This window comes from Eurytemora carolleeae, unplaced genomic scaffold (genome assembly GCF_000591075.1).
Source record: "Eurytemora carolleeae unplaced genomic scaffold, Eaff_2.0 scaffold620, whole genome shotgun sequence".
NCBI classification, from domain to species: domain Eukaryota; kingdom Metazoa; phylum Arthropoda; class Copepoda; order Calanoida; family Temoridae; genus Eurytemora; species Eurytemora carolleeae.
The window spans coordinates 189,441-201,878 of record NW_019396554.1 but is presented as its reverse complement, the minus strand read 5'-3'; the positions used below and the strand labels follow the sequence as shown (position 1 = coordinate 201,878).

The 12,438-nt window shown below is 34.6% G+C and overlaps 2 protein-coding genes across 3 annotated transcripts in view; both read right to left on the bottom strand.

Moving 5' to 3' along the window:
* Positions 1 to 5: 5 nt before the first annotated feature.
* LOC111705400 (ubiquitin carboxyl-terminal hydrolase puf) lies at positions 6 to 6,855 on the bottom strand (the record flags this gene model as incomplete). The annotated part of the gene is made up of 10 exons (XM_023477931.1): positions 6,732 to 6,855; positions 6,217 to 6,319; positions 5,051 to 5,156; positions 4,824 to 4,885; positions 4,243 to 4,342; positions 3,576 to 3,677; positions 2,573 to 2,672; positions 2,036 to 2,261; positions 1,093 to 1,190; positions 6 to 64 (listed from the first exon to the last, which is right to left on the bottom strand). Coding segments are annotated over exons 1-10 (1,065 nt in total), but the record flags the coding sequence as incomplete, so codon positions are not given.
* A 1,098-nt stretch (positions 6,856 to 7,953) lies between these two features.
* The window catches only part of LOC111705411 (ubiquitin carboxyl-terminal hydrolase 34), a 6,679-nt gene continuing 2,194 nt past the window's right edge, over positions 7,954 to 12,438 (bottom strand). Inside the window, exons 6-13 of one of the 2 annotated variants that reach the window (XM_023477952.1) lie at positions 11,680 to 11,736; positions 10,934 to 11,023; positions 10,099 to 10,184; positions 9,611 to 9,716; positions 9,245 to 9,365; positions 8,899 to 8,933; positions 8,615 to 8,791; positions 7,954 to 8,177 (exon numbers count right to left, since the gene is read on the bottom strand). In XM_023477952.1, coding sequence (XP_023333720.1) covers positions 8,049 to 8,177; positions 8,615 to 8,791; positions 8,899 to 8,933; positions 9,245 to 9,365; positions 9,611 to 9,716; positions 10,099 to 10,184; positions 10,934 to 11,023; positions 11,680 to 11,736 — 801 coding nt within the window. In that variant the 3' untranslated portion in view covers positions 7,954 to 8,048. The remainder of the gene's footprint in view (positions 8,178 to 8,614; positions 8,792 to 8,898; positions 8,934 to 9,244; positions 9,366 to 9,610; positions 9,717 to 10,098; positions 10,185 to 10,933; positions 11,024 to 11,679; positions 11,737 to 12,438) is intronic. The other variant, XM_023477953.1, reaches the window with a different exon arrangement.

The window sequence follows — 12,438 nt, the reverse complement described above, 5'->3', positions numbered from 1 at the left end:
AGGCTCATCTCCTCCATTTTACTGAGAAGATCAATAAAAAACTCGGCCATATCCTTCTGCTCTCCTGAAAAATAAGAATTATGAGATATCTATATATTAAGTATTAATCATGAGATATCTATATATTAAGTATTAATCACTGCTAGTTTATTTGTCTGATCCAAGGTAATAATGCAAGGAAAGTTAATTGCAGTTGCGTATACTCTGCGTACATATTGAAACCAGTTCTCCCTGGGCGGTATTTGTAAACAAGAATATATGCATCAGTGTTCCAACAGTATCCGAGGATAAAAGCATTTAATTTTGATAATTTTGATAATTTACATAATAGTTTCCTTTGACCAGAATATTTCGTTGATTTTTTATGTAAAAGATGGATTCCATATCAGGATGTGACATCCGTCTTGTGTTTACTTTATATACCAGAGACCGTACAGTTTCACTGCCGTACACAAAATGTGTACACCTCTGAACTATCTTCACATTATAACTTGCCTAAGTTGGATTCCCATGTGTTACGTGATTATCAAGTTTCACCAACCCTATAATTACACTGACTTAAGTTTTCCGGTTTTTGTTTACAAACAATGAGCTTACTCTCACTTCCAGGTTACCATCAATACATCTGATTATAGTTAAATCAGTTGTATTGGAACCCTGGATGTAGGAGCTAAGGACTAGTCTGAGCTTTTATGGCATCTAGATTTAGTAGATTTATAAAGTTTATATAGTTATATGTTTCGTCCTTAAAAGTATTGTAAATTTCACTATTTATATTTTCAGTGTAAAAATAACCGAAGAATAAAGATAAGAAACTTTTACTCTTTTACTAAATTTAAGCAAACTACAAAAAGGAAAAAGGAAAGAACAAGAAAGAATCTACGAACAGCACTTTAAGTAAATAAATCTGAGGCCGAATTTAAAGAATTTGAGCCGCGGCTTAAATCCGCCAAAACCCGGTTAAAATTAAGCTCCGCTTAAATCTTAAAACATGTGATACAATTGTAAGTGGAACCAAGCAAATTTAAACCGCGGTTTAAATTTAAGCCGCGGCTAAAATTCTTTAAATTCGGCCTCTGGTGTCTGACATACCTGTGTTTAAAGGTTGGTTATCCATGGTGTAGGTTTTACAGAAGGAGAGCGGGTTATAGGACTTACGCTCCGACTCAAGCAGATAAGCAAACATACGCCTAGACCAACATTTATTAAAGGGACTGGAAGCGTAATTTCGAGTAATCCTTCATGCAAAGATGTCAATGCTTGACCCTTGAAACCTTAATCTGACAAAACATGTGGAAGATACTGTCGTTTTTCTGATTCGAAAAGTGTTTATTTCTTATAATTTCTCCATTGTCTCTTATAGACAAGAATTGGGCGAGTCACTTTTGCAGAGGAACTACAATTAAAACATAACAGTTTGAGAAACAAAAACAAGGATATATAATTAATATTTAATCAGTTAAAGCTGGGTACCGTTGTAAATCGGACACTGCGATATTTACAAACATCACACACCTACAATCCCCTGAAAGGGACCATACAAACATTGGTTTGGGTTAATTTAGGGTAAACCAAAAAGGAAAAAAGGCAATGGTATTAGTTTTAATTCAACGCAGACAAAACGATGACACAAGTATTTAAACTATATCAGATTATTTTTCAGTATTCAAACTAATTTAATAAAACTTCAGATTCCTCTTTTCATGGTTGGTTTACCCAGAAACCCCCCCAAAAATAATCAGCAGTTCCTTTAAAGTTGCTATATATATGGTTGTGCTCCTTTTTCAAAACATTTGATCATTATGAATATGGATTATGTACTTTTTCAATTCCATGAAATGTTAGGTTGTTGATAATTTCTCATGTTAAGGCACATACATATTTAAGGAACTTTTTACATGGAACTTTTTTGTACATTGTACAACTAGAAATGGGGTACACTACATTTATCAATAATCTCTCTGGTCAAAAGAGCATACATTTTTTTTGGATGCATCAGCTTTATAAAAATTTAATGGGATAATAAATAACAAACCTAAGCTCATGAAGTGTCGCTTGGTGTTTACCAAACAACGGGTGTACTGCAGCGCCCAGTACATCAGTTTGCAGTACACAATCCCGTATAGCCGGGATCATGAAGAGCTGTTGTACACATGTGGCCATATAGCAGGTAGCTCCAAGGTTGACCAGCCCAACATATCCACACTCTGACCTACCATCCTCTAGAGGCCAGTACTCCCAGGGATACGGTTTATGAGACCCTACACAGGAAAATAACGGATTATGAGACCCTAAAAAGGAAAATAACGGTTTATGTAACCCTACAAGGAAAATAACGGTTTATGATACAACACATGAAAATTTCGGTTTATGAGACCCTACACAGGAAAATAAAGGTTTATGAGACCCTACACAGGAAAATAACGGATTATGAGACCCTAAAAAGGAAAATAACGGTTTATGTAACCCTACAAGGAAAATAACGGTTTATGATACAACACATGAAAATTTCGGTTTATTAGACATTATGTGAGAAAATTGCAGTTTACAAGATAAAGATAAAAAAATTTACCTGGGTTATGTTGCTGAATGAGAAGAGTGTGAAGAACCTTGTAATTTTCCAGACAACCCTTTACCAGTTCAACCACCAGGTCGTAACAAGCACTTCGAGTCTAAAATTTTACCACTAGATGTCTCTAATTATATTTAGAAAATGGTTGCCAGTGTAATGTGTGTATGTATGTCTATGTCTATCATTCTAATCTTGCTATTGGGGCTTTTCAGACGATTAAGATGCCAGCAGTATTTATGAATTGTTAACTAATAACTAAAAATTAGTTTATTGTATGTTAATCCTTGTCAACAAAGTTTAGGATTTTAATTAAAATGTGGTCTTCCTTTGTTCATGCGTTAAAAATTACCAGAGATAAATATTTACTGTCAATTAATCCCGGGCCTACTCTGATTATGACTGTAAATAAGTATAAGTAGGGTGGGGCGAAGATGGGAGAACAACAAAGACGATATTTTTGCTGTAAAGCATTTTCCTTGACAGAAGATTAATTATTAGCTTTGCAAAAAAGTATTGAATTGATAAATTAAAGGGACTGTAAGCGTAATTTCAAGTGACCCTCTTTGCAAAGATGGCAATCTCTAATTCACAACGATACCTTTGACACCATCTTATTGATAATGTGAAGATATTGCCGTTTTAAAAGGTTTAAAAGTGTCATATTCTGATATGGATTCCTGAAGTCACTTTTGATCACAAATCACAATTAAAAATGATCTGTTTTTAAAATTATAAAAATTAATATCTATTTCAATTATTGATCAGAAGAAGCTTTTAGAGTACTGTTGTCAATCGAGGATTGCCACCTTTGTTTGATGGATCACTTGAGATTACGCTTACAGTCCCTTTAATAATTGTTACCTGTGGCGATTTACATTTAGGAACCAGTTTATCCCCAGGAGAGGGTAGAGTGTAGAGGAAACTATTGTTACCTGTGGAGATTTACATTTAGGAACCAGTTTAACCCCACGAGAGGGTAGAGCGTAGAGGAAACTATTGTTACCTGTGGAGATTTACATTTAGGAACCAGTTTATCTCCAGGAGAGGGCAGAGCGTAGAGGAAACTGAACAGTTTCTTCACAAACTGCTGACAGGCGGGGGACACCTGGGAGTAAATAGTAGTTTATACAAAGGTAAGAAGGGCCACAATTTACAGGTCAAAACAGAAAAAATGATAAAAATTACATGATTTTGTTTAAGAATAATTTTAAAAATTGGATTTCAATATGTGGCGCCATACATTAAAAATTGTACACTCAAAAAATTAAAAACCCACCCCCCCCCCTTACAAAATACCCCACTTGCACCTCAATATAAAGGAGTGGTTTATAAACAAGGCGTACTGAATAAAAGAGAGTAGCAATGAAAATAAGTGTTAATTAACATTTTGAGATTTAAATTTAAATGTTTAAGATTTTTTATTAAATGATTGTGTTAAATCAAAAGAGGGGTTATCTATACAGAGGACTAAGTTGAGAGAAGTTTCTTTTAAAAGCTTAAATATTTCACAAAAACCATAGAACTTCATCTAGAAAACCAGTGTGCTTAATAAGTAGTGATGATGGCGACGTAAAATTAGATAAGATATTTGCAATGAGTAAATATCTTGGAAACTAAAAATATGTGATTTGAAAAAATTAAATCAGCAACTGTGTTTGAATACTCCTTGCCTTGAGAGAAGGAGTTTGTTTGAGCAAAGCGCAAAGTAGGTTCATCATTCCTATTAGGGCATCATCGACACTAGCGCCATTTCTTCTCTCATACAGTGGTCTAAATAGGAAATATTAATTAAACATCGACACTAGCACCATATCTTCTTTCATACAGTGGTCTAAATAGAACTATAAATTAAACATCGACACTAGCGACATTTCTTCTTTCATACAGTGGTCTAAATAGGAACTATTAATTAAACATCGTCACATGCGCCATTTCATCTCGCATACAGTGGAATGGAACTATTAATTAATTAATCGTCACTAGAGCCCTTCCTTCGGTCTAAATAGGAACTATTAATTGAACATCATAAACTAGTGCCATTACATCACTCATAAAAATGTCGGTCTAAAAACTTACCATTGACAAAAGCGGCAGTCTTTCACTGATAAAACGGATTAGATACGAACTAGTAAGAACCCAAAGCTTCCCGACAAACCAAATTTCGTTTCTAGAACGTTTCAGAAACGTTATGTAAGGTAACGTTACGTTATGAATACGTTTATTGACCAAAAAGAAAACTTTAAAAACTTGCCTGGTGGATATGCCATGAATAAGCTTCTGAACAAGTGCTTCTGGATCAACTGCCTGGGTTTCCTAAAATATAATAAAAATTAATTAAAAAAGGACTTTTTTTTAACAAAAGGAAACACATTTCTTACCAATTAAAAAATAATTCGGTATTTTTCTTAAAATTATCCTTTAGAAACAAATATTAGCAGAAGAAAAGATGAAAAAATTATCAATAAAATGAGAAGCTACCTTAATGTTTTCTACTAGTTTGGCGAGGACCCAGAAATAGTCCCGACAGGCCGGTCCAAACGGTTCTTTCCCTGGCTCCTCTGGACCTGGCTGTATTAGACTTTCCCTGGTAATACAGCAATCAATCAATCAATCAGTCATTTAATAAATCTATCAATTAACAAACCAACCAATCAATCAATCAATCAGTCCACCAATATATCTGTTAATTAACCAATCAATAAATTATAATATAAAGAAATCAATAAATTATTCCATAAATTAAAAAATCACAAATTATCATTTAATCGCACTAAATAAGAAAAAATAAACCAAAAAAGGTTGGACAATAGGTAAAAAATGAGTAGAAACTGGCAAACAACTGGTGGAAAATTAACAAACGGTATAAGATTGAAATAATCAATTTAATTACTTTTTAACAATTTATTATTTTTGAATCTTTAATTGTATAAAATACTCTGGTAAAACTGGCGTAAGAGTGGTAGAAAACTGGCTGAAAAATAGTGGGAAAAAAAAAAACAATAAAACGGGTAAAATAATTTAAAACACCAGTGAAAGAATAGTGAGTCATTTTCGCATTTTTCGCGAGCAAACAAAATGCAAAAATGTAGCAAAATGGTCGCGAAAAAAAAATTTTGCGAAAAAGGGGATGGTGGAGTTGGCACATTTGATGTAGGGGGGGGGGGCCCTGCCTTCATTTTTGGTTCAAATCTTCCAATTTTTTGGCTGCACGCCTAATTAGGGTTCGAAATTCCTACAATAAAATCAAATTGAATTTTTATGACCTTTTCCCCTTTGAAAATTTCGTGAAACGATTTTTCCTATTGGAAAGCGAATGAAAAACTGGTGAAAGTTCTCAGTATAGTAGAAAACTGAATAAAAACTGCTTGAAAACTGGCGAAAAATTGGAAAAAAAACTTATGGAAAAAGCACGGAAAAACTGGCAAAAAAGTGGTTGTTGTGGAACGCGGATGAAAAAATAGTGGAAAACTGGAATGGAAACTGGAAGAAAACTGGAATGGAAACTGGTAAAAAACTGGTGAAAAACTGATGGAAAACTGGTTTAGAACTGAGAAACAGTTGGGAGGAAAATTGGTTGCAAACTGAATAAATGAAATGAAAAATATATGGGAACACAAAGGAAATCTGGTGGTAAATGTGTGTACCTGCGATGTGGTTTCATGAGCTGTGCTTGACCCAGGTACTGGAGAAGAATACTCAATACTGGAGAGATACAATCCAACCCAGTTTTACCATTACTTGCAGAACCTTAACAAATATTCTAATATATCTTGGAGCATGTTGGTATATATTGAACTACGTTGGACTTTGAAAGTTCAAAAATCTAGTTTTTTTTAACAAAATGGATTTTTTTAAATATTCTAGAATCGTTGGTTTTCAAGCGATTTTGACTTTTCGAAGGATTAAATAGACATGATACATTATTCAGAATCGAATGCTAGAGGAAGTAAAGTTACTAAGCTTCGCGTGTAAAAATATTGGGTAGTTTGGTCATAAAATTGCGATTTTTTTAAATGGCAAATTTTAGGTAAATATTTTTTGATTTTGAAATGGTTTTTTGATATTACTCTTTGTACTGTACTCATACACTTTATGATATAATAAGTAGAATTTGAATTGGAAAACTTACTATTTCTATGACACACCCTACTGTACTTACCTAAGCAGAGCCTATATATGCCAGTACAAATCTCTCTACGTACACTAGGATCTGGATCCTCCAGCAGTAAACTCTTCAACCAGATGGACATTCCGCAGACAGAGAACATCTCCTCATCTACCTGAAATATAGATAGATGGTTAGATGGAAGGATGGACAGATAGAAGGATGAATGGATGAATGAATGGATGGTAAGATAGATGGATAGATAACAATAATGTACTGTACTGCACTGTACTGTACTTCACTGTTCTGTACCGTACAATAATATACATAACTACCGCGCCGTACACTGCAGAAAAGTACCGTACTGTACCTTACCGTATATAAAAGTAGCATACTGCGCGTACTGTACCGTACTTACTTACTGTACTGTACTGTACTGTAATGAACTGTACTGTACTGTACTGTACTGTACTGTACTGTACTGTACTGTACTGTACTGTACTGTACTGTACTGTCCCCCTCCTTCATATTTATAATACAATTCCAGGTTAGCTTTAAATGGACAGATAAGGTTGCAACTACTTTTATAAGCAGAAGAGGCGTGGCCTATGAGAGGAATTCACGGCCGGCACATTAGATAAGAAATTGTTGAAATCCGAAGTTTAGATTTATGTTTGGCTCGATTCTCAATCATAATTAATAATTTTGTTTAGTGTCAAGCCAGCCGTTAAAAAAGGATTTTTCGTTTTTCAAGCTGGTGATAATTATTTTTTTTTGAACTTTCCACTTCCCAATTGTCCCTATCTTATACGATGTATGGGACTTTCGTTAAAGCATTTTTCCAAGTGGCATCTTCCCAAGGGTACTTTCCCACGTGGAAACTTCCAAATGTCTAATTTCCCAAGCCCCAACTTCTCAAACCCTCATTGGCCTATCCAAATCTTTAGGAAGTTACTGCTCGGGTTTCACATTTGGGAAGTTACAACTTGGGAAATTGTCACCTAGTAAGTCGCCCTTGGAATAACACCTCTTATAAAACTGTGTTTGATATAAAACAAAATACATCAAATAGATCATGTTAATTCAAATAAATTCAAATGCTTCCGACCTAATATCAATTAATCTTAAACACTGCCATTTTGCAATAAGTCGGATTAACTATGAGGAAGATTAAATCATTTGCTAAGATGAAACGAAAATAATATTATCAAATTTCTTTCATCGTCTTGGCTGCAGAAATCCGCAAGTCAATTTTACAGTGAACCATAAATGAAATGTTTTAAATTTCATCTAGAACATGATAACTGAATCATTTTTACTGAGGGTACTATTGTTAATCAGGAATCCAACTCGTAATATGGACAGTCCCTTTCAATTAAAAATAGAAGGAAAAAGTTTGGCTCTGATTAGTCTGGTGTGCCTAGAGAATATCCACTTGTTTCTCTTTTTAGTAGATGCTGTAGACTCCACTAACTGATCTGCTAGAGTATCAGCGTCTACCTACAATTAATTAATTTTGATACAATATGTGTATGTATTATGTGTATTATTATTATTATTATAAAGGCTCAACAATGACCTGCTGGAGTCACCCCCCCCCCCTTCCACTGGATAAATATATTGCCCCCAACATAATTGGTAGCCAAACTGGTAAACCCAACATGATTTACCGCCCAAATGGTGACCCTAAAATGTTTTACCGCCCAACTGGTGACCCTAACACGATTTGCCACCCAACCAGTGACCCTAACATGATTTTCCGCCCAACTGGTGACCCAAACATGATTTGCCGCCCAACTGGTGACCCTAACATGATTTACCACCCAACTGGTGATCTTTACATGATTTACCGCTCAACTGGTGACTCTAACATGATTTAATGCAAACATGTGATCCTAACATGATCATGAACACATTGGACAAAATTCATGATTTACCTGATCTACTCCAAATTGAACTAGAAGACGAAGAAGGAAGCCTAGACAATCTAGGCTCCACTCTGACCAGCAGGAATCCCCTCGCCTTCCCAGCACACCGGACAGGAACACAGAGAACAGATGCTTCAATCCACCAGCAGATATAAACTGCTTGATCCACCCAGACTGAACCTGATTCTTCTCAGTTAAATCATTTTCATCAAAAATATGGGTTTCAACATGGAAGCTTTAAAAAAGCATTATCAAAATGTTTCTTAGAAAATAAAATAAATGATATAACATTCCTGGCCAGTGTGTGGAGAGGAGGCTTCAGCAAGGCCTGGTTCCAGATACTCATTATAATCATAATAATGATAGTATACTAGTGACCCCAACATGATTGGCTTTTAAAATAGTGACCCAAACATGATTGGCTGCTTTACTGGTGACACTAACGTTATTGGCTGCTAAACTAGTGACCCCAACATGATGAGCAGCCAAATTGAAGATCCAAATGTAATTTGCCAAAAAGCTGGTGACCTTAACATGGTTTGCGACCAAACTTGTGACCCTGACATAGTTGGCTCCCAAACTGACACTGACGCAATGAATAGCCAAAACATTACAATGATAATTAGAGTATCTGGGTCCCTGAGAAGCGTCTAAGTCTAGCAGGTCTTCCCAACCAATCAATAATATAGAAGGAGTAAAGCAATTTCTGAGCAGAGTTAGGATCCAGCAGAGATTCAAATCCAGAACTAGGATCAATTTCCTAAATCAATAAATCAATTTTTTATCAGACCAGATACCAGGAACTAAATTCCAAACCAAGGTTAGTAGACTTGTTTTATTTTTTCATCTATTATAACTTGGACCAGACCAGGAGAAAAAACAAGCCAATAAGGATCTTAAAATTACCCAAAATGTTTACTACCTCCACCCTACACTCTAAATTTCCCAAACTATACCTCTAATATTTGGGTTGGTAGTTAATAAAACTGATTTCCCAAATTGTACCTGTAATCCTCTCATAATATTTGGGTTGGTAGGCAGTAATAATATTATTTCCCAAACTCGTCTGGAAAGTATCTGAGCTCTGGTATCCAAAACACCAGCTTCCTTCCTATAATTGAGGTACTCTTTGGTGTTTGGTTGTTTGCTGGTGGTATGAATTCAGACTGGTATTGTGTCTTTATTTGGTTGTGATTCCAACATGTGGCAGCACCATCTGAGGCTGAAAAGCCTTGGTTAAAAAGGGATCATTTGGCTTCTTATTATCATTCCAAGATATTAGATCCACTAATCAATTTAAACTACTTTTTGTTGCAGCTTATGTATTTCTGAAGGACACAAAAACAATTTGTTGGTACATAAAAGAAATGATTTTTTGAAGAATTTATAATAATAAAGAAAGCTTTGCTTTGTTTTTAAAAGGTTAACAAGCTATTTAATTGCCTTGTGCCAGACAGGTAAGTCCTAATGAAGTAAATCTGTTTGATTACCACCTTGTAGCAGTTAATGATGACAGTTTAGACATCAGACTGAACAATTGGTCAAAATGTTTAGACTCCAACAGGAGTAACATTGGAATCTAACGCAACACAAACTTATCAATGAGGATAATGTAACCGTATAATCAAATCCAATCAAGGCATAAAACATAAATGTATAATGTAATCTCAGAAAATGTATAGACCACTTACAATTTAAATGATATAACCAAGGGCCTAACCCAAAGTTGTTATTGGATCCCTAAGGGGTTAAAATTTTCATTTGGTATGCAACAATTTTCAATGAAACCCACTAATCTAAAAACTTATTTATACAGGTCCAAGGAAAACCCATCTCTTTATAAAGGAATGTTAATTCACAAAAATGACTTTACAAACCAAAACACAAAGAAAAAAAAGTATTAAGTACTGTCACAATTTTTTTTTTTAAACAATAAAGGAGTACAAGATTTTTATAGTGTTTAAACACTCATAACAAAATGGATTTTTCATTTCTTTGGAAGTTAAAATCCCATTCTCAAAATATCCCAATTTGCCAGGGCTGGGAACTTTAAAAAGAAAATTAAAGTTATGTTTATCAAAACTTCATAATCTCAACTAAAACTTTTTAACCTAAGAGATTTGTAAGTTTGAGTCAGCTGTTTAGAAGTTTGAGTCATTTTAATGATTAGAAATAGGTTCACAATCATATAACAAACTAGTTAAATAAAGGAAATAATAGGATTTAGGCTCCTAGAGGGAATGGAGGATGATTGTGACCCTGTAATAATTTTACATCTATTTTACATTTTAAAATAGATGCCGGAATACACAGATATGTTTGAGTTTCCTGACTGCGGCCAGGAAAGGGAGGGAGCTCTGCTCTTTCTAGCCCTGGTCTGTTGGTAGATCCAATATTTGCAAACACAAGCTGCATATCCTGCACAATTATTAGACATAGCTAAGGGGTTTTCTGGCTTCCAGTCAATCTTACCCATCAGTACTTTTCCTATTTATATACACATCTTATCCAACCTAGGGTCATCTGAGCTGAAAACTTTAGTATGATGGATATCAAGATTAATGCTTAAACTCCTGGTTTTACTAAACCCGAGATTATTTTAATATGCATTGGATATCCAAGAAAGAAGTAAAAAGAAGTATCATATTAAGATTTACTCTTTAACTTTTGAAAACCCGTTTTTTTTTCTGGTGTTTATTGTGTCATCTCAATTGAACTAAACATCATTCTAAAGTTTTCAGCTCTGTTTAGATGATGCCTAGATGTAAGCAAACACAGATAATGGGGTTCCAAGAACGTTGGCCATAACCTCAGATAAACATCCTCCCTCAACCCACCTAATCCCCTTGTGTTTATCTGGGCATATTTCAATAGATAATATAGAAACATTCTGACACTGTGAAGTGTGCTATCACTGAAAAAAAACACTCTCAACTGACAGCCCAGTACAAGAACATGTGAAGGGGAAAACTAGTGTTGTGGTTGGGGAGAAAAGACATCTCCCACCAATCATACCCAACAAACAAATGAAACTCAAACTGAAGAAGCATATAATCCTGGCACGAGGTTCTAACCTTGAATCCGACATCAGATAGAGATCTCTCATCCATATCGCGGTGCAGTTCTTGACCCTAAACAAAACTATGAGTTCCTAAATTTAATACTTGTTACTTTAATTCCGTTCCTATGCTCATATTCTAAACTTAAAGTAATTTACTCCTTTCAATACTTGTAACTTGAAATAAGTTCCAACCTTCCACACTGCTAGTTTAACTACTCCTACTCCTAACTTGAAATAAGTTCACAATTTTACTTTAAGAGTAAATTCCTAATTACCAAATGCTGTTCTAACAATATTCCTAACTTTACTAAAAAGTTTCTAATTTCACTTAGGTATATGCCGACTTCCATTCTCTTAGAAGGAATACCTACTTCTATACTCCTCCTAAAAAGAATTCCACCTATCCATACTCCTAACTTGGATTGTGTTCTTACTTATAACTTAAATTAATTTGGTTTAATACTCAAACATTAAATAAGTTGCTATTTTCCATACTTCTAACTTCAAATGCTAACTTAGAGTGAATTCCAAATTTCCATACTAATAACTTACAGAGAGTGTCTACTTTACTTTATCTAACTGTAAATTATCTCAATTCAAACGATCAGGAACATCCTAATTCCACTCTTCAATAAATCAGATTTGAAGAGAGGCCAGTAAAACGTTTTGTAAACATTTTTAAATATACAATTACATATTGTATTTGGAGAGAGAGAGAGAGAGAGAGAGAGAGGGGTTACTGAATTTATAAAAATCCGGAGAGAGAGAGAGA